Source organism: Gorilla gorilla, chromosome 16 (assembly GCF_029281585.2).
Source record: "Gorilla gorilla gorilla isolate KB3781 chromosome 16, NHGRI_mGorGor1-v2.1_pri, whole genome shotgun sequence".
Classification (NCBI taxonomy): Eukaryota; Metazoa; Chordata; class Mammalia; order Primates; family Hominidae; genus Gorilla; species Gorilla gorilla.
In genome coordinates this window covers 49,798,810-49,820,458 of record NC_073240.2, presented here as the reverse complement: position 1 = coordinate 49,820,458, position 21,649 = coordinate 49,798,810, and the positions used below count along the sequence as shown (strand labels likewise).

The 21,649-nt window shown below is 37.9% G+C and overlaps 1 protein-coding gene across 2 annotated transcripts in view; it reads left to right on the top strand.

Annotated features, from left to right (window-relative positions):
- SECISBP2L (SECIS binding protein 2 like) overlaps nt 1-16,532 on the top strand; it is a 58,061-nt gene extending 41,529 nt beyond the window's left edge. For both annotated transcript variants that reach the window (XM_004056157.5, XM_004056158.5), the window contains 4 exons: nt 4,191-4,411; nt 5,300-5,454; nt 8,706-8,925; nt 12,382-16,532. In XM_004056157.5, coding sequence (XP_004056205.1) covers nt 4,191-4,411; nt 5,300-5,454; nt 8,706-8,925; nt 12,382-13,064 — 1,279 coding nt within the window. In that variant the 3' untranslated portion in view covers nt 13,065-16,532. The remainder of the gene's footprint in view (nt 1-4,190; nt 4,412-5,299; nt 5,455-8,705; nt 8,926-12,381) is intronic.
- Nucleotides 16,533-21,649: the final 5,117 nt, after the last annotated feature.

Here is a 21,649-nt window from a genome sequence, read left to right as displayed (position 1 = left end):
TTGCAACCTCCACCTCCTGAGTTCAAGTGATTCTCTTGCTTCAGCCTCCTGAGTAGGTGGGACTACAGGCCTGTGCCACCATGCCTGGCTAATTTTTGTATTTTTAGTAGAGACAGGGTTTCGCCATGTTGGCCAGGCTGGTCTCAAAGTTCTGACCTCAGGTGATCCACCTGCCTTAGTCTCACAAAGTGCTGGGATTACAGGCGTGAGCCACTGCGCCCAGCCAATAGTGGGAGACTTTAACACCCCACTGTCAATATTAGACATCAACGAGACAGAAAATTAATAAGGATATTCAGGACTTGAACTCAGCTCTGGATGAAGCAGACCTGTTAGACATCTACAGAACTCTCCACCCCAAATCACAGAATATACATTCTTCTCAGCACCACATTGCACTTATTCTAAAATTGACCACATAATTGGACGTAAAACACTCCTCAGCAAATGCAGAAGAATGGAAATTATAACAAACAGTCTCTCAAAACAAGTGCAATCAAATTAGAACTCAGGATTAAGAAACTCATTCAAAACTGCACAACTACATGGAAACTGAACAACCTGTTCCTGAATGACTACTGGGTAAATAACGAAATTAAGGCGGAGATAAATAAGTTCTTTGAAACCAATGAGAACAAAGACACAACGTACTAGAATCTCTGGGACACAGCTAAAGCAGTGTTTAGAGGGAAATTTATAGCACTAAATGCCCACAGGAGAAAGTGGGAAAGATCTAAAATCAACACCCTTACATCACAATTAAAAGAACTAGAGAAGCAAGAGCAAACACATTCAAAAGCTAGCAGAAGACAAGAAATAACTAAGATCAGAGCAGAACTGAAGGAGATAGAGACACAAAAAACCCTTCAAACAATCAATGAATCTAGGAGCTGGTTTTTTGAAAAGATTAACAAAATAGACCGCTAGCCAGACTAATAGAAAAGAGAGAAGAATCAAATAGACACAATAAAAAAATGATAAAGGGGAGATCACAACTGATCCCACAGAAATACAAACTGCCATCAGAGAATACTATAAACAGCTCTATACAAATAAACAAGAAAATCTAGAAGAAATGGATAAATTCCTGGACACATACACCCTCCCAAGACTAAACCAGAAAGAAGTTGAATCCCTGAATAGAGCAATAACAAGTTCTAAAATTGAGGCAGTAACTAATAGCCTACCAACCAAAAAAAGCCTAGAACCAGACACATTCACAGCCGAATTCTGCCAGAGTTACAAAGAGGAGCTGGTACCATTTCTTCTGAAACTATTCCAAACAATAGAAAAAGAGGGACTCCTACCTAACTCATTTTATGAGGCCAGCATCATCCTGATACCAAAACCTGGCAGAGACACAACAAAAAAAGAAAATTTCAGGCCAGTATCCCTGATGAACATCGATGCGGAAATCCTCAATAAAATACTGGCAAACCGAATCTAGCAGCACATCAAAAAGCTTATCGACCACGATCAAGTCGGCTTCATCTCTTCGATGCAAGGCTGGTTTACCATATGGAAATCAGTAAACGTAATCCATCACGTAAACAGATCCAATGATAAAACTCACATGATTATCTCAGTAGATGCAGAAGAGGCCCTCGATAAAATTCAACAGCGCTTTGTGCTAAAAACTCTCAATAAACTAGGTATTGATGGAATGTATCTCAAAATAATAAGAGCTATTTATGACAAACCCACAGCCAATATCATACTGAATGGGCAAAAGCTGGAAGCATTCACTTTGAAAACCAGCACAAGACAAGGATGCCCTCTCTCACTGCTCCTATTCAACATAGTGTTGGAAGTTCTGGCCAGGGCAGTCAGGCAAGAGAAAGAAATAAAGCGTATTCACATAGAAAGAGAGGAAGTCAAATTGTCTCTGTTTGCAGATGACATGATTGTATATTTTGAAAACCCCATTGTCTCATCCCCAAATCTCCTTAAGCTGATGAGCAACTTACTTCAGCAAAGTCTCAGACTACAAAATCAATGTGCAAAAATCAGAAGCATTCCTACACACCAATAATAGACAGCCAAATAATGAGCGAACTCCCATTCACAATTGCCACAAAGAGAATAAAATACCTAGGAATCCAACTTACAAGGGATGTGAAGGAACTCTTCAAGGAGAATTACAAACCACTGCTCAAGGAAATAAGAGAGGACACAAACAAATGGAAAAACATTCCATGCTCACGGATAGGAAGAATCAATATTGTGAAAATCGCCATACTGCCCAAAGTAATTTATAGATTCAGTGCTATCCCCATCAAGCTACCATGGACTTTCTTCACAGAATTAGAAAAAACTACTTTAAACTTCATATGGAACCAAAAAAGAGCCCATATAGCCAAGACAATCCTAAGCAAAAAGAACAAAGCTGGAGGCATTACACTACCTGACTTCAAACTTTACAAGGCTACAGTAACCAAAACAGCATGGTACTGGTACCAAAACGGATACATAGACCGATGGAACAGACCAGAGGCCTCAGAAATAACTCCACACATCTACAACCATCTGATCTTTGACAAATCTGACAAAAACAAGCAATGGGGAAAGGATTCCTTATTTAATAAATGGTGTTGGGAAAACTGACTAGCCATATGTAGAAAACTGAAATGGGGCCCCTTTCTTACACCTTATACAAAAATTAACTCAAGATGAATTAATGGCTTAAAACATAAAACCTAAAACCATAAAAACCCTGGAAGAAAACCTAGGCAATACCATTCAGGACATAGGCATGGAGCAAAGAGTTCATGACTAAAACACCAAAAGCAATGGCAACAAAAGCCAAAATTGACAGATGGGATCTAGTTAAACTAAAGAGCTTCTGCACAGCAAAAGAAACTATCATCAGAGTGAATAGGCAACCTATACGATGGGAGAAAGTTTTTGCAATCTATCCATCTGACCAAGGGGTAATATCCAGAATCTACAAAGAACTTAAACAAATTTATAAGAAAAAACAACCCCATCAAAAAGTGGGCGAAGGATATGAACAGACACTTCTCAAAAGAAGATGTTTATGCGGTCAAGAAACGTATGAAAAACTCATCATCACTGGTCATTAGAGAAATGCAAATCAAAACCACAATGAGATACCATCTCATGCCAGTTAGAATAGCAATCATTAAAAAGTCAGGAAACAAGAGACGCTGGAGAGGATGCGGAGAAATAGGAATGCTTTTACACTTTTGGTGTGAGTGTAAATTAGTTCAACCATTGTGAAAGACAGTGTGTCGATTCCTCAAGGATCTAGAATCAGAACCATTTGACCCAGCAGTCCCATTACTGGGTATATACCCAAAGGATTCTAAAGCATGCTGCTATAAAGAGACATGCACACATATGTTTATTGCAGCACTATTCACAATAGCAAAGACTTGGAACCAACCCAAATGCTCATCAATGATAGACTGGATAAAGAAAATGTGGCACATACACACCATGGAATACTATATAGCCATAAAAAAGGATGAGTTCATGTTCTTTGCAGGGACATGGATGAAGCTGGAAACCATGATTCTCAGCAAACTAACACAGGAACAGAAAACCAAACTGCATGTTTTCACGCATAAGTGGGAGTTGAACAATTAGAACACATGGACACAGGGAGGGGAACATCACACACCGGGGCCTGTCAGGGGGTGGGGGGCTAGGGGAAGGATAGCATTAGGAGAAATACCTAATGTAGATGACAGGTTGATGGGTGCAGCAAACCACCATGACACGTGTATACCTATGTAACAAACCTGCATGTTCTGCCCCTGTATCCCAGAACTCAAAGGATAATTAAAAAAAAAAAAAAATACAACATGGAAGACAACAAATATACTTGTTAATTTATCAGATATTTTTGAGTGTTTAGTATGTGCCTTTTTCCAGGTGATGGGGATAAAGTGATAAATAAAACCAGTATCATAATAAAAGCAAGCATTTGTTGAATACTTAAAAAAATCTATTTGAAATGCAGAAACAAGGAATATCTGTATCACTCTTCTGTTTTTGTAAATGACTGAAGGATTTAAGAAGTTTAAAACACTTCTTTAAGAGACTTTTCATGAAAACTTCTTACTGTATATATTTTCTCTTAGAGATATTTTCTTAATGCAGTTTTATAACTATAGGGAAAAAAATTAGGATGGAGTTACCCATTTTGGTTTTTTTTTTTTTTACAGGTATTGTAATCAGGTTCTTTGTAAAGAGATTGATGAATGTGTGACTCTTCTTCTCCAAGAGCTTGTCAGTTTCCAGGAACGCATCTACCAAAAAGATCCTGTAAGAGCAAAAGCAAGGAGACGACTCGTTATGGGTCTAAGAGAAGTTACCAAACATATGAAGTTAAACAAGATCAAGTGTGTTATAATTTCTCCAAACTGTGAAAAAATCCAGTCAAAAGGTATGCGCTTTTTGCTTTTGAAGTGTTTTGATAGTATAGCTGTGGGATATACAGTGAATATAAAGTAGAAGCCATATGTCTTTCTCATCAGAGTTTAGGTATAAAACAATATTGGAGCATGAGAAAAGAAAATGCAGTCTTTCAATACCTGAAATTAAGTAGTAGAATTGAGACTGGATTGTAAATAAAATCCTCATGTATGAACACCAGTGGAAGATTTCAGTTTGGCCCACCAACTGTCCCTTCTGTTGTGATCAGATGGAGGTCTAGCCAGAATGCATTTCTTCTGCAAATATATTCTGTTTTTAAATTTTTATGGTGGTGATTTGTCTCTGAGAAACCAGCAGTTTCATTTAGAGGCACTTAGGCAAACCAGCACACAAGTACTTTGAACTACATCGTGCATCCTTATTTGTCCTTTTTGATGGGCAACTTTAGGTGACTGTAGTAGACAAAGCAGGTAGTAGTAGTAGGCATATGCATGGCGAGGAATATCAGTGAGACCAGTAATGTGTAATCGATCTCATTGCATTGTGAGAGATCTTTTCTTGAGCTGAAACATTTGCAAGTCAGCCACTATTAACAATTTTAATTAATTTCTTTATTATAAATATTTGTTGAATTGCAGTTTGATTGCTGCTGTGCTAATCCCTATGGAGAAAGAAAAATACTGGATTGAGGGAATTTGGAATTTAATAGGGGAGAAAGAAAATACATATATACTTCCATATATTGTATAAAATTAAATAGGATAATGTGTAACAGCGTTAAGTGCTACAAGTGTTCATAGAATTCTTTGCTGCGATGTTTTATGCTTTAGCTATCGGGTGTGCAATTAGCTCCATGTAGGCAATAACTAAAGGCGTCTGCATGTGTTGATTTTCTCAGGTGGTCTGGATGAGGCTCTCTATAATGTTATAGCCATGGCACGGGAACAAGAAATTCCTTTTGTGTTTGCCCTTGGAAGGAAAGCTCTAGGACGCTGTGTGAACAAGCTGGTTCCTGTTAGCGTAGTGGGAATCTTCAACTACTTTGGTGCTGAGGTAAGAATTTAGAAGACACACACTCTTGCTCTCCAGCACATCCCCCAGATAGCACATTTTTCGATTGACATATGCCAGTGTTATGTTTAAGCATTTGAAGGAGTGAGTTGACAACCCTGAAAGAATAAATGGAAATTTTTTGAGTATTACATTTCCTTTTTTAGTGGTGGAAAAGATTTATGTAGATTAATCCGAAAGCATTTTGAAAAGGTTTTAGTTCATATTTCTGCCAAAGTGGTTTTTTTCTTCCAGGCTCAACTGCATAGTACTTGGTAATTTATTTTACTGCTGGTTAAAGATATCTGATATTACGTAATGTAATTTCTTCAGTCTCTAGATGGGTATATTTTGTGCTACTAGGAATCAGGAGACAAAAGAATCCTTTAATTGGAAGGGATTTTCCTTTAGAAAATGAAATTTCTAAACCAATTGTCACAATGATTGTACCCATGATACTATCAACCATCATCTCTTTGGCAATCTGCTAATATAGATCTTTATCTATAGGAGCTGATAATGTAGTGGTTACCAATTTAGAGTAATGCTCATCAGCTGTAGTGTTTAAGACTGTTTTTTAACAAAGTTGATTCTGAAGTACTTTGTGATATCAATGACAGACTACTTTTCCCAACCACACTATTTTTGTGTATGTGTCTATCCAGTCACCATGTTTGCATATCCTACATTCCCCTGTCCATTCTGTTTCTTTCCCACCACCCATGAAATTCTCTACCCACCTGCTCTATGAGCATATAAATAATATCTGTGCTCCCACAATAGCCTGTGCTTTTGTCACGTTTAGCATAGCACACTGCCTTGCTGTAGGTTACGTATGTTTCTTTCCCTTTAACTGTGAATTCCTTGGTGACAGGCCCCTTCCCTTGTCTTTATATTCCTGACACCTTTCACATTACTTGAGTATAAGCAGGCAATATATGTTTGTTGAATGATATTGTGAGATAGATGTATATCTGCCCACTATGCTAGACTGTATGTGAGAATTTCTTGGTAGCTCATGCCTGTTAGCCCAGTAACTCGGGAGGCTGAGGTGGGAGGAGTGCTTGAGGCCAGGAGTTCCAGACCAGCTTGGTATATTATCAAGTATGTCTATTCACAATGAATGGTAGTGCACCTGTTACTGTTACCATCTGATACAACTAATCTTGGAATTAAGCTTCCAATCTTTACCCTCACATTCAAGGCTTTAATTCCTTGATCCTAGCATCTCTCTTCAGTTTTTCTTCTCTTTCCTTATATTCTTTTATTCCTAACAATTTCTTTCTTTTATATTGTAAAACCAATGTTAAACTCACATATCCATTTGCATATTTTCTTTTTATTGTTTTCACTTCAGTGCATGGTTTGTTAAACACTGCAAATATTTGTCAAGCCTGTTACATGTAACCACATAGGGGCTATTGTTTTTTGTTTTTAACAGAATTTGTCCTTCCTTTTTAAAAATAACAAATCCTGATTATATTTTTTACACTACTAATAGGTAACACCCACCACTCTTCAAAAATCAATACAATTAGCAGCATCCTGTATTATACCTGCTATTTTAAACAATTTAAAATGCAGCTGGATAAAGGATGCTACTTATATTTTTCCCTCTTGAGATGAATCTTCAGAGACTTACTATTCTACAGCAATGTAGCACTTTTTGCCATGCTTTCATCTCAAGGTTTGTACTTACTGTAAAATTAAACAGATTCTCAAAAATGTCCAGGTTATGTTTAATTCTTTGAAATTCTTTACTTAATGTTGTGAGTATGTTGCATTGTGATACTAAATTGGACATTTAACAGTAATGGGATGCTATAGAATTATGGCATAACTAAAAGTCATATAGATTGGCCTTCTGGTGGCTGTAGAAACTTAAATCTTTGGACATCATTCGGTATCATGGTTATTGAAGTGCAACTTTAATGCTATATGTATTTTGCCATCTTATTATTTTTTTTCTGAGGCGGAGGTTCACTCTTGTTGCCCAGGCTGGAGTGCAATGGCATGATCTCGGCTCACCACAACCTCCACCTCCCGGTTTCAAGTGATTCTCCTGCCTCAGCCTCCCGAGTAGCTGGGATTACAGGCATGCACCACCACGCCCAGCTAATTTTGTATTTTTAGTAGAGATGGTGTTTCTCCATGTTGGTCACGCTGGTCTCGAACTCCTGACCTCACTTGCCTTGGCCTCCCAAAGTGCTGGGATTACAGGCATGAGCCACTGTGCCCAGCTGAATTTTGCCATCTCATTAGATGTGAATATGCTCAGTGTACCTACCACTTCAGGGAAATTATTTATTTTGTTCCTATATTTGTTTCAGCAATGAAAGAACATCTGGTTTTTTAGCTCCATATTCTACTTCCAAGCTCTATATTCTAATTTGCATTTGGCCCAGTAGTCATGCTTTTCTATCTTGTGTTATCTTTTCATCATCTTCAAGGTCCTAGCTCTCCATATTATCACCAACTTACTTTTGGTCTTCGTCTAGTTATTCCAAAAAGTAAACATTACAGAAAAATTTAATTCCTATAGAGACTGCCATCTTCTTCTACATTCCTGAACATCACTCAGAATACACTCATTCCTTTATATTCTAACCCAGATAAAATCTTTACTGCTCCCCTAACAAGCCTTATACTTTTCTTATGTCTGTAGCTTTATTAATGATTTTGCATATTTGGCTTCGAAGGCCCTGATTTTACCCCTCAAAATTGTACCTTTTTCAAGGCCAGTGCTGATGTCATCTTCCCTTCATGACTTCCTCAGTGATGCCCAGCAGTTTAGAGTTGATGCCTCAACTAAAGCCATAACACTTTACACCTCTCAAGGCATGTAAGGTGTTATGCCTTGCATTATAGGTGTCTCTTACCATCTTTTTCCAGCCACATAGAAGGTTCCTTGAGAGTAGAGTTGATGTTCAGTCATCTTTGTACCTTCTGTAGTGGCAGACACTAAAGGAAGAGTACACTTGTTGAATATTGTAAGAACTTTTAATATATCACATTTAGTGGCTAGTGTTGGAATCAAGAAATTTCCTCAGGCTTGACTTGTGAGAATTAAATAAACAGTAAATGTAAGTTACAGAGTAATTTCATAAGGTTCTGTGGTTTGCATACCATTTGGATTTTGTCCTCATTGAAAGTGTGTCTGACCCTGAAACAAACAGTAGAGATATTTATTATCCATAATAGGAGTAAAAAGTGTAACAAAAAAATGGATTAATCAAAATACTCTTTCTTTTCAGAGCCTGTTTAATAAATTAGTAGAACTCACTGAGGAGGCCAGGAAAGCATATAAAGATATGGTTGCAGCAATGGAACAGGAGCAGGCTGAGGAAGCCTTAAAGAATGTGAAGAAGGTACCACACCACATGGGACATTCTCGGAATCCCTCTGCAGCAAGTGCCATTTCTTTCTGCAGTGTTATTTCTGAACCGATCTCTGAAGTAAATGAAAAGGAATATGGTAAGTTGTTGAATACTATTTTAAATGACTTAAACCATGAGATGATTTAAATGACTTTCTATTCTACCTTTTATTTTTAATCTTTATTCTTGATTATTCAAATGTTGCTCAAAATTTGGTTTAAAACGTTGCATTAAACATGTTCATTAAAAATCAGGAGAATATTTGGGACTGAGACTTCTTATGAGACCCCAGAATTTAATCACAGTTCCAAATCTTTATAAAAAGCCTCAGGGGCTTTAAAAAGCAAAACACACCATACTTGTGACCTATCACTAACTAAACATTAGGAAGTTGTATTCCAATACTTTATGCTCAGTTACTAAAATTTTATATTTCCTAAGGGCTGGTCTGAAGGTAGTGAGTTATCTAATTTGTTCACAGTCAGTTATAGATCAATCTCCTTGTTCTGCTCTTTCCCCCCTTTTCACTACTGCACTTGACTATAGTCTTAAAAAGAAAAAAATAAATTAAAAAAAACTTTAAATGTTGTATTTAATAAGTAAACTACAGACGTGAATAATATTCACTCTAGGCTTATAAAACCTAGACATGCTGTTTGCCTTAAGTAAAGTCTGATTGTAATCAAGAAGAGATACAGACTAAAAAATAGTATTTAATGTTTAACATTTATTTATTGAAGTCTACATCTCAGTAGTTTCTTTGCCTTATTTCTATAATACTTTGAGCTCTTTAGTTCTCTTTCTTGGTTTAGTTTATGATTTGTTTTCCCTATGTAACTTCCTTTCTTCTTTTTTAAAAATTTTAAATAGTATAGCCACCTTCTTTCATTTGGCTCTTTGTTCGTTCTTTTTTTCTTTTCTCTGGGAGGTTATCAGATAGCTTGTTGCCACCTAAAATTTAACGTGTAAAAAAAACTGAGTCCTCATTTTCTTCCCGTATTCCCCTTCCTGGCCTCCCTGTCTGTGATTGTAGTTAGATGTTTGGAATGCTTTCAGTAAAGCTCCAGAGCAGAGGCAATTAACAAGCTGTTGTGGGCCCTTAGGAAACTGTTGGCCAGGGATGGGTGATACTGGTTTAGAGGCAGACATGTTTCTTTTGCAGGAGTGATACTAGTTGAAAATTAAGAAGATAAAGGGAAAGTGCTAACATTGTAAATGAGCACGATCCTCTCTATATAGTGAAATGCCGCATCTCAAAGGCAAGCCATAAGAGAAACCTATGAAGCTGTGGGTTTGGACAGATGACAGAGTAACAAATAATATTCATATGGGCACATATAAACACAAGTAGTATAAAACGAAAGTCTCAGAGATTGAGGTGATGTTTTCAGAAAGCACCAGATTCATAGTGTTCAAAGATTGAAGCCTTGGTTTTTCTATACTCTGCCTAAAGGTTTTAGGTGTAATCAGTTAATCTCGGGGTCTTGGATTTCTCCTTAGAAAAAAAAACTGTTGAAATGTTAATGTGCATCTAAAATTTTTAAACATTTTATGCCTTTAAAATTTTTTTTCATAATTAAATATATGTGGGAAAATTTTCACTTACTAGACTGTTTTTTTGTTTGTTTTTCCCAGCACTTACTATATACCAGTCATAGGGACCCAGAGATGAGCTGAAGTGGAAGTGAGGAGGAATGAGGAAGGTGAAACAGCAAACACAAAACAAGGCTTTTGACTGTATATGTAAAAAGTATTGTGGGAGTTCAGGTTAGCGATTGCCTGTCAGGAGTTAGGAAAAACTTCATGAAGGAACTAACATTTAAGAGTGGTTATCAAGATGAATAGGAGTCTGAAGGGGAAAGGAGGAAAACACATCTACAGAAAGAGTACAGCTGATGTTCCAACTTTAGGGAACAGTGAGAATTTAGATGACACTGAGCATGGAGTGTGTGGCCTATGGCGCAGGGTCAGAATGCAGTAGGACCAGAATGATAGATAAGGGCCAGATCATGAAGGGCTTTGCTGTGCCACGCCAAGGATTTTGGATTCTATCCTAGGGTGATAAAAAGCCAGTTAGACAATGATATAATCAGTTCACAAAACCGGTTACGAAGATGTTACAAATGAACAGCAAGAAAAAGAAGGCCTGAGCTAAGGGAGTAGTAAACAGATTTAGTAGTTTTTGAGCTACAGGTGTCATGGTATAGTGATGAATTCAGTGGACTAAAGGGATATAATATTAATAAGAGAGAAAAGTAGGATCAAGTGTTACTATAAGGTTTCTTCTGCTTTGAGATTGTGTAAATGATAATGTCATTAGCTGAGAATGAGAATATAGGAGGAGGTGTTTTTTTTTTTTTTTCATAAGGTAGAAATGACAGTGGAAAGGACTCATTCTACACTAAAGTAGCTTCAGGAAAGAAATTTTTTCCCAAACAATGTATCCTGACTTGAAGTGCCCAAAACATGTTCTATATCAATATATAGGCCATAGATGGTGACCATATTGAACATACTAATGTGAATAGGTTTGCTACAACTTGATAAGAATATTATACCTATAAACTGCAAATAGTAGCTGTAATGTCAATATGATAGAATTTTTATTTTTTAAAAAAATTTGAAAAAATATAGGGGTGAGAGATCTTTACTGATTCTTAGTACTTTTTTTGCCTTCAACTGATTTCCTATCATGAGAAATAATTTAGTTTGTCATCACTGTAGTATATAATACTTTTTTTGTCCTCCAAAATCACTTTGTAAGCCAAGCTATATATATATATATTATAAAACAACCTTTCACAGATGTTAGAAACGCATGGATGGATTCTTTGCTTATAATTGGAAACACATGTCCCATTACAGGCCAAAAGATAATTTAAATAACTTGCTGAGTGAGCATGGTACAAACACATGAATCAGAACTATTATTGCTGGACATCTTGGCTCTTCTATCTCTTGGGTTGTGGGTCCTTGAGCCCAGTACACCTCTAGGCTACCAAAAAGTTAGGCAGTTTATTGATTTTCATGAATATATGGATTTTATTTGTGAATGCCAGTGAGCTCCTATTGGTATAAGATCTCTTGCATTCTGAAGCATTAATATACTAATTTTTACCTCCCTGTTTCTTTATCTTGAATGTACATTTTTGGGAATTGTTTTCCCTTTGTAACATTTAAATTAGGTTGGGCACAGTGGCTCACACCTGTAATCCCAGCGTTTTGGGAGCCCAAGATAGGAGGATAGCTTGAGCCTAGGAGGTCAAGGCTGCAGTGAGCCAAGATCATGTTGCTGCATTCCAGCCTAAAAGAGCAAGACCCCATCTGAAACACACACACACACACACAGACACACACACACACATACACACACTCTCTCTCGCTCTCTGTCTCAAACTAGTACTAAATAAACTAAATTTGTAGTTTTTCCAGTCAGTTTCTAAGCCAACAAATTTATATATTTTGTTGTTCTTTCTTTTTTGGGGGTTTTTAAAGAGTTGCATGATTTTGAAACAGTGTTCTGGTTTTTAAAAAATCTGCTTGATACTTGTAGAAACAAATTGGAGAAACATGGTGGAAACTTCAGATGGACTGGAAGCATCAGAAAATGAGAAAGAGGTATCCTGTAAGCACAGCACTTCTGAAAAACCCAGTAAACTTCCATTTGACACACCCCCAATTGGTAAGCAGCCGTCATTAGTGGCTACAGGCAGTACTACCTCAGCTACAAGTGCTGGGAAATCCACAGCAAGTGATAAAGAGGAAGTGAAGCCAGATGACCTGGAATGGGCCTCACAGCAGAGTACAGAGACTGGCTCTTTGGATGGCAGTTGCCGAGATCTTTTGAATTCCTCCATCACCAGCACCACCAGCACTCTTGTACCTGGCATGCTTGAAGAAGAAGAAGATGAAGATGAGGAGGAAGAGGAAGATTATACTCATGAACCCATATCTGTAGAAGTGCAGCTCAATAGTAGAATTGAGTCTTGGGTCTCAGAGACCCAGAGAACTATGGAAACCCTTCAGCTTGGAAAAACCCTTAATGGTTCTGAGGAAGACAATGTAGAGCAAAGTGGAGAAGAGGAAGCAGAGGCGCCTGAGGTGCTGGAGCCAGGGATGGACAGTGAGGCATGGACTGCTGACCAGCAGGCCAGTCCTGGGCAGCAGAAGTCCAGCAACTGCAGCTCGCTCAACAAAGAGCACTCTGATTCTAATTACACAACGCAAACTACGTAACTCAGGAAATGTCGGCTCTCTATCTCCAGCTGTGGAAGGGTTGCAGCCATTACCTTTTATGCTTCATCTCAACATTTTGCACTGTCCAGTATTTAATATACGTATTTAATTCCCAGCAAATATTTTTGTAGCTTTTACTTGTTATGATCTGTAGCTTAGCTTTTAATTAGTATCTAAGTGTCTTTCTAAGAACTGTGTGGAAAATTCAGATCTGTTTCAGCTTATTTTGTAATCAAAAACAGTGATAAAAAGAAGACCAGATCTTAAAGAAAATAAATTTCAAATGCTTACTTAAAAGTCATTTTGAAAGTTAAAGAACAAGGTTCTAAGGATAGAAGCAGTTATCAGTGTTTGCTTCAGGACTCCACCTCCTCTACTCTAATTTGACCAAAAAATTGTTTGGGCTTCTTTAAAAAAGAACTGGGGGTGGAGTCAGAAAATTAAATGAAAGGCTGAGGGTAACTAAGTCCACCAGTGTTGTATGTTAAAAAATCAATGCAACTTTTATGTGGTCCACAAATGTTTAGTCAGAAGTCACTGATTATTGTAATTAATTAGTGTTGGGATGGGCTAAAACAGAGCCTTCAAAACTTCGGCTAGCAGTGGAGCCACCATCTTAGATTATAGCTAGCTAGCCTCATTTGTGGAAAGTGATAGATGCTGTCTATAATAGTGAACAGTCACCCATGATAGGACCTCCAGGTTCTGTCTCATATTTGCTTCTTACTTACCTCAGGAATGCTCTTGTACATAGACTTATTTACAAAAAGCTAGGCACATGTTGACAGGTGAATAACTGTAACCGATTGTATGACTGCTGCACTTACATGTAAACTCTTCAGAAACAAAGTCTTATACTGGTGTGTTCTCTTGCATGCTTCTGGTTCAGGACTCTTGATTTGAGATGTGGATTTGATTGAGTATCCAAACTTGTCCTGAGTGCAAAACTGTTTCACCTTTTAAAAAACACCTATTTTGCACCTAGCCTTGAGCACCTTCCACATAGCAATGACCATAGTTACTGTCAGGAGGTCAAGGAAAGGAACTTTGCACAACTTGTGACATGTATCCTGATAATCAAGGCTTAGATGAGGAAGTTTTAGAAGATAAGAGAAAGTTGTTCTAATTGTGCTGAAACTATTAGATGATTTAGAGTATACAGATATGTAGGTATTAATTCTCTATTCACTATTATTTATCCTTGCCCTTCTCTAGGAGTTTGTATACCTGCTTAGGAGACAATAAATCAGCTAAATGTTTTATTTGCTAGTCAGTCACCACCTGGACTTCAGTGACTTTACAAGTTTATGTAATGGTGGAAGAATGACAAACTATGTAATTTTTTTGTCTTCCATCCAACTCCCCACCACCCCCAACTGTCCCCCCCCACCCCCCCCCACACACATGCACACATCCGTACATGTGTGCGTTTTCCACTTACAAGCTTCCATAAGCAGGCACAAAACTGAGAAGGAAGGGGTATTTTCCCTGCCCTGATTATCTGGGGCAGGGCTTTGCCTCACAGAGGCAGGAGAGAAGAATTGGGCAGATTCTTTACTGAACTCATTGGGACTACTGTGCTAGTTTTGATGTTTTATAATGCTGGCATTTAATTACTGGAGAGATTGGATTCTTGGTTGATGATTTAGTATTTGTGAATTGTGAAAGTTTAGGAGCTGTGTAGAAAATGTTAGTCAATCAACTTTATTATTGTGCTAAAAGGGGACATTCTTATACTGTCCTGTCTAAACTGTTCTCCAGTATAGACTTCCTAGGCACTAAATATCCAATATTTAAAGGAACACAGCAGGTAAGGAATGAAGCCTCTGAAACAGTACTCATGGATTTATACATGGCAGATCTTACTGTCTCTACACATTTGGAAGTGTTCGTTGGTTTAAAGAAATGATAGAGGTTTTGAACTACTGACAGTCTTAAAAGTGAATTTAAAAACTGTTCATACTTTTTATGGTGTAAATTTCCTTTGCTCGATGTCAGTGATTCAGATAACTCTTGACCTTGAGATGATGGCTTTTCACAGGTTTCTTATATTTTATATCTCTGAACATGAATTGTCATTTTAGATTTTTGACATTTGTATCAAAAGAGAAGTTGAGGAAATCTTCAGAACACTGGTAACTTTTAGTTTTGCTACAGACTTCAGAAGTGTTTATTTATATGTTCGGTAAATGCTCTCGCATATGCAGTACCTCTTCTGCCAGCAAATCCAAGGGACCATAGCCTTTTTATGAGACAGGTCACCTCTAGAGGACAACCCAAGAATTATTAAAGGAAATGTTACCATTTTGAGAGCATGCTTAAATAAATATTAATAATGTCTTTATAACTTGTTTCCTTTAAATTTTGGAATATTGAATTACAGGCTTTGGAGGAGTTGTGAAAATTAGGAAAGTTTTTATATATTTTTTGAAGTGGGCATGGTTGGCTCTTTGAAGACCTATAAAGAGATCCAGTGGGAAGAGTAAGGGTTGGTTCATCATCACAAGAAATAAAAAACATAGTGATTTTTTCTCTTAATGTGTAGAGGTGGTTTTACTGGCAATAATTAATAATAGATTTCTATTTCAGTATGTAAGCATATTAACTAAAATATGAATTACACTTCCAAAGTTAGATTTCTGCTTCAGTAGGTTTGTTTGCTGTGAAGATTACTTCTCAAAAGACAGATGTTCATATTAGCTTAATTTTTGGTTTAAATATGTTTGTAAATGATGTAATATATTTCTTTTGACTAAATGTGGAAAAGTAATGTGTGTTATACATTGAGAAGTTTTTACTGGCTTTGACTGGAGGTTGTTTTTGCAGAGATGGTATTTTATATGATTCCAGTATTTGGAAAAGAATTAGTCAAAAGGAATTCACATAGTTTAAATACTGAGAAATTAATATCCAAATTGTACTTGTCTGATTTCTAAATAAGCTGGGGGAGGAGGGAGGGGTGGGAATTGAAATGTGCAAATGAGTAGTGAATGCTACACTCATTTTCAACTCTTTAACATGAAGCTGTTCAATCTTAACACATTGTTACTTTAATATATGTATAAAGAAGTATTACTGTTTGTAAAGCTGCTGTTTGCTTAAAAAAAAAACACACCCTTGTCATGTATTTTCTGTATGTTGGGCCAACAGGTTAGAACATCAACTCATTTAAAAATTTTTATCTTTTTTTGATTTAAAAAAATTCTGTGAAATAATTTATTTACAGACATCTTCCTCCTCCCTCATCCCTTCCAACCTTTACATACATCACAGAATCAACCAAACTGTTTGCCTAATCTGAAATCTGAATCCTAATGAGAAAAATTTAAATTTTGTTGGCACATCACACCTTGAAAGTATTTGTATTATTTTATAATTTAATTTCTAAATATACCACATAAGTTTATAATTTAATGTCTTAATTGTAATGCTCTAATAAAAAACTAGCAAAATTAGTGTGAGTTATAACATGAAGGGATTTTCATCTTTTGCTGTATGAAGGATAATTGTTATATCACATTTGGGGGGTAATAACAGCTTTTTTGCACTATGTAAATACTAGTGGGGATTCTTCTGTACTAATAAAATGATTATTGAAATGAAATCTGTCCTTTCAGAAGAGATACTTAAAGAGTTCATGACTCCCCACAAGTAGAAGACAGAAAAAAGAGTCCAGCTTGAGTATTGATTGGTGGTCATATGGAGTTGCCAAAAACGGCTGTAAAATCGTCACGAAGGAGTTAAGAATAAAAATCTCCATCTGGGATGGTTGGTGTGATCTGTGGCATGGGCCCAGGCGTTTAGCCAGAGACCATCCTGGTTATTAGGAGAAGGCTTCTATAGATTCCTTCACCTTTTTATATTAGTTCCTCTGTGCTGGGCACTGTTCTAAGTCTTTTCCCAGTATTAACTCACTTAATCCTTAAAACAGTCCTGTGAAGTAGATTTTGGTTACTATTTCTCACTTTTCAGATGATGGAAGAGTCATGGAGATGTTAACCCAGCCCCATACCAAAGCCCATGCCCCAATCACTGTACTTTGTTATGTCTTGGCATAAAGTGCACAGGGTGTGCAAGGCAAACATGCTTCCTTCACCTTCAGGTGTCTTTGGGAATGTGGAACAGGAGGACTGAAGAGGGCCTTGGGGACTAAAGTTATTGGGCCTCACCTCATCGCCCTTTCCCTAAGTAGCCCCAGGACTTCTCACTATGTCACAGTGAAATGTAGGGAATCTGAAAAAGTGCATTCATCTGTCAGAAAATAGGATACTAATTTTCATAACAAAGAAATGAACTTTTTGGTGATCACAAAGCGGAGGATGCCTCATCAGTTGTATCAGGTACTTCCTTTTTAACCAGTACATGTACCACTCCCTAATTTTTTCCAATAGTGATCAGTTTTTCTCCTAACTGACCAGAAGGGGGTGTGCATCGCACCTGAAAACAGTCAAAAGCTACATGTAATATTAATACTTTTTTAAAGCAGGAAACGGTGAAAGAGAAGTAACCTGAACTATGGGCCTTGCCATTAAAGGTGCTTAGTTGAGTCTAAGCTCAGAACTGGGAACCATGCTTATGGGTATCATTTCATTTTAGAGAGAATATTTAGACATGTTGAATAGGTCATGTGAAATTTCTAGATCAGCAAGTCAGTCAGTACTTTTGGCTTGATTTAGGTTCTTCTGATGTTACTGTCATGGAATATTACACTCGGCTTATATATTAGGCATCAATGGCAGCCTTGTGGATTGCAGAGCCAGAGTATGGTTTGCGAAATGGGAGATGCTTCAGTTCTGGACCCAGTCTCAATCTCTGTATTTCTCCCTTCCCAGTCCTTCCATTTTGACACTTTGAGTAATTATTTAGCAATCATGTGGCAAGCAAGGTGACCCTTACTCTTGCAGAAATGGGTTGGATAATTGTGCAACTATAAACTGGCTGTACCTGTATCTAAGGTTTCAGTTGGAAGCAGAGGATTGGAGCAAATAAGATAATGAGCTGCATGAAATTTGGAGCTTCTGGCTGAGCATGATGTTCTTTATGTAATTGCTGAGGAACCAACCAAAGAATGGAATTGTGATCTGGTGTGCTATGGTTTTGGAGGCTGGCGTAATAGGTTTCTGTGGAAGGAATGAGTGCTTCATCTAGCCATGGCTTTGAATTACCCAGAGGGAACGGATAATAGCTACAGCATTCCCGTGGTAGGCCTCTGATGGGAGGCAGTGTCAGTTGCATCCTCATCTACCAGGGGATGAGTGACGTGAGTAAGGCGGTTCCTACTTCATTGTGCAGATTTCTCCAGGTAATTGTTTTCACCCTTTACTTCTCAGTCTTCTCTCTGTTTAACTGAGTTAGAGAATTTCATTGCCTTGTAAACCCTCAGCTTGAGAATGGAGTATTGAATTGAAATTAAAGCAGTTAATGTTTGTTAGCTCTGGATAAAGAGAAATGAGAGAAAACTTTTAAAATATTGGCTTCTCAATCACAGAAATATTAGAGGTCATCATCCCTCTCATTGTTCCTTTTCCTTGCTTCCCCCTTCTTAAAGCCAATATTGTAAGGAAAATGGTGAGCTTCTAACAAATCCTGTAACATCTGTAATTAGAAAGGTAAGAAATTACTGTATTCCTATTTTACAAATACTCAAACACCATGATGACCAAGAAAGATAAAACTATTTCCTTAATTTTCTCTTTTCCTAATAAAGTGTACCAATTAAATGATGTAATCTTTTAGATAAGGTGATCAGCAAACTATTGCCTTATAGCCTGTGGACCAACGCTGCCCAGCAGCCTCTTTTTGTAAACAAAGTTTTGTTAGAACACAGCCACACATTATTTACATATTGTCCATGGTTGCTTCAGTGCTACTGCGGAGGTGAGAGACCATATGGCCTGCAAAGCCTGAAATATTTATTCTCTGGCCAACCTCTAAAATTGAGATGATGTCCAATATTTTACACTCACGTGATTCCCGCCCCCAGTTCTTTTATCTCCAGAGATGATACATCTGTTGTGGTTTTACATATTAAAAAACGTACTAAGCTCTGCCCAGTGGTGGAAGGCATGCAGATGCATAGGAGGGGCACCACCAGAAGCAAGCCTGGATGCTTGGACAGTACTGGGGTTTGGGAAGGCCTGAATTCTTGTTTCTCTGTTCTCTAATATTGGGCAAGTCCCTGGTTCCTGATTTCCTCTTCTATCAGGGGATGTACTGGATGAATCAGAACTTGGCTCCTTAGAGAAACAGTGAAGCCGTTTTTTGGTCAAGGATGGTCATAAGTTGGATGTGAGCTGGGCACTTTCTAAGGCTACTATACCCAAAGACTGCCAGCACCCTCAAAGTGGCCTGGATGGGTCCTGTCCCCAGAATGGGTCATGGCAATTAGGCTGATCACCTTAGTTCTTCCCGCTTCACCCCTCCCCCGCACCATCCCCCACTAAAATTTGAACTGGAGGCCAGAGAAAGCAGAGTGTCGCAGGTGTGCAGTATGCAGGTATGCAGAAAGTAGAGAGGCTATGAAAGTAACAAAGCAAGACTGACCACTTTGCATTTTTTTAGCCCATGCTGTGCTTTAATCAACACTACTTTTCCTTAATTGTATAGAGCTTTTTATGTACTTAAAATATTTTATAAGAATAACCAAAAGGAATGGGCCAACTAAAACGCAACTATTTTCGATCCCATAACTGACTTCCCAGATTTGGCACTGACTTCAATAAATTGACAAACAGAAAAAGTATTAGCAGTGGAAATGGAACTGGAAGCCAGATTTAAACCCCTATCTTGATTGATTTAGCAAATAACAACTATTTGTTAAATAGCCAAGAGCTACACATTTTATTTTCTTCCCATGAATGAAAAACTCTTCCTTCATCTTTTCCCTGGCCTAACCCTCCCCCAAGTAGTGAGAAATATGGGTTCCATCTATGACTCTCCCATCTGCTCTTTAGCTAGAGCAAAGTGCTTTAATCTTCATAGAAAGTTCTAAGATTGTGTTAGCAACCCACTTATTTGGTTTCCTTAGCAACCAGAACACAGTATTTAAAGTAATGGCATTCCTTGCTCGGAATAGAAATTGAGTAAGCTGATCGTGGTGCCCCTGGTCTGCTCAGGGCTGCTTCACCTCTTCAAACACTATTTTTCACCTGCCAATTCATGGTAGCAAACCTATAAATGGTAGCACAGGGGCAACTATCTGGAATACAACATAGTGAAAGCTCTGGACCTGTATCCACCGCCAACTTCACCCTGGCCAGCTGCAGTGGCACCTACAGTAGCCCAGTCTGTGGAAATATTGACAAAACAAACTGTCTCTTTTAATTCCAGAATTTAAAAAATGTTTCCATGTACTTGTAACTTTTGCAGCAATTTAGGTTAGTTGCCACCAGCTTCCAAGAAATCTGAACACGAATCAAGATGATGAAGCTGCTCAGGCATTTAGAAAAAAAGCATAAAGAAAGAAAAAAGAACTTTGAAAGGAAATCAGTACTAAAGTATTATTAACTAGGCATCTGTTGTTTTGTCTGGTTAGTACATCCATTCTTTGGGGAACAACACTTTATGCCTCACACACCCACCAGGGATATAATCTCTTAATTGCAACAGGAGCAGGCAGTTAAATGACCCCGAAACCATTGATTAGTCTGGAAATCCTGAAACAGTTGATCTGTGCCTGGCCAATGGGTTTTTTCTTTGGGAATTTTGGACTTGGGATTGAGAGAGCTTGGCTCAAATGGTTTGGGGTGTCTGGCTTTTAAAAGAGGAATCTCTAAAGTCATTTTTGGCCAAGAAAAAGCAAAATCTGGGTCAGGCAGTGTTGAACAGGTTTCCTTACTGTCAGACATTTTATAGCCTCCAATATCCTAATGTATTTTGACTCTCCATGAAGGAAGGATTTATTATATATCAGGCTGCATTTCCTCAACATGTTGGACCATGGCACACACAGTTCTCCACATTTAGTCACAGAGCACTTTTTCTGTGCAGGAACTGTGAACATCCTGGGGAACTAGTTTTTCATGTAATGTGCAACAAAATCTATGTTGCTTAAACTCTGAAGGTCCAGGAGGATGAGGCACATAAGGAATACCTGGACTGCTGTAACTCGCAGATTCTCAGCCAGGGGCAATTTCACCCCCAGGGGACATTCGGCAATGTCTGGAAACAGTTTTGATTGTCACAACTGAAGAAGGGGCTACTTGTCATCTAGCAGGTGAAGACCAGAGATACGCTAGGCATCTTATAGTACACAAGAGAGCGACATTACCCCACAAGAAAGAAGTATTTGGCCTGAAATGACAACAATGGAGAGGTTGAGAGGCCCTGCACTAACTCAATCCTGGGAGACTGCATTAGTCCCATATAGGTTCATGGCCCCAAGAAGGTGGGCATGTGTTCATATGGTGAGTTATCAAATGCTCTTGACTTCTGTTTCTGTCACATGTTTATACATTCTCTAATGTTCCAGAGTTGGCTTAGCCAGGGACATCCAGGTCTTCCTGATACAATAGGCCTTATTTTAAAAAAGTGTTTTTTTCAACCGCCTGGGGAAGAGAATGAACAGAGTTTGACCTGGAGCTTCT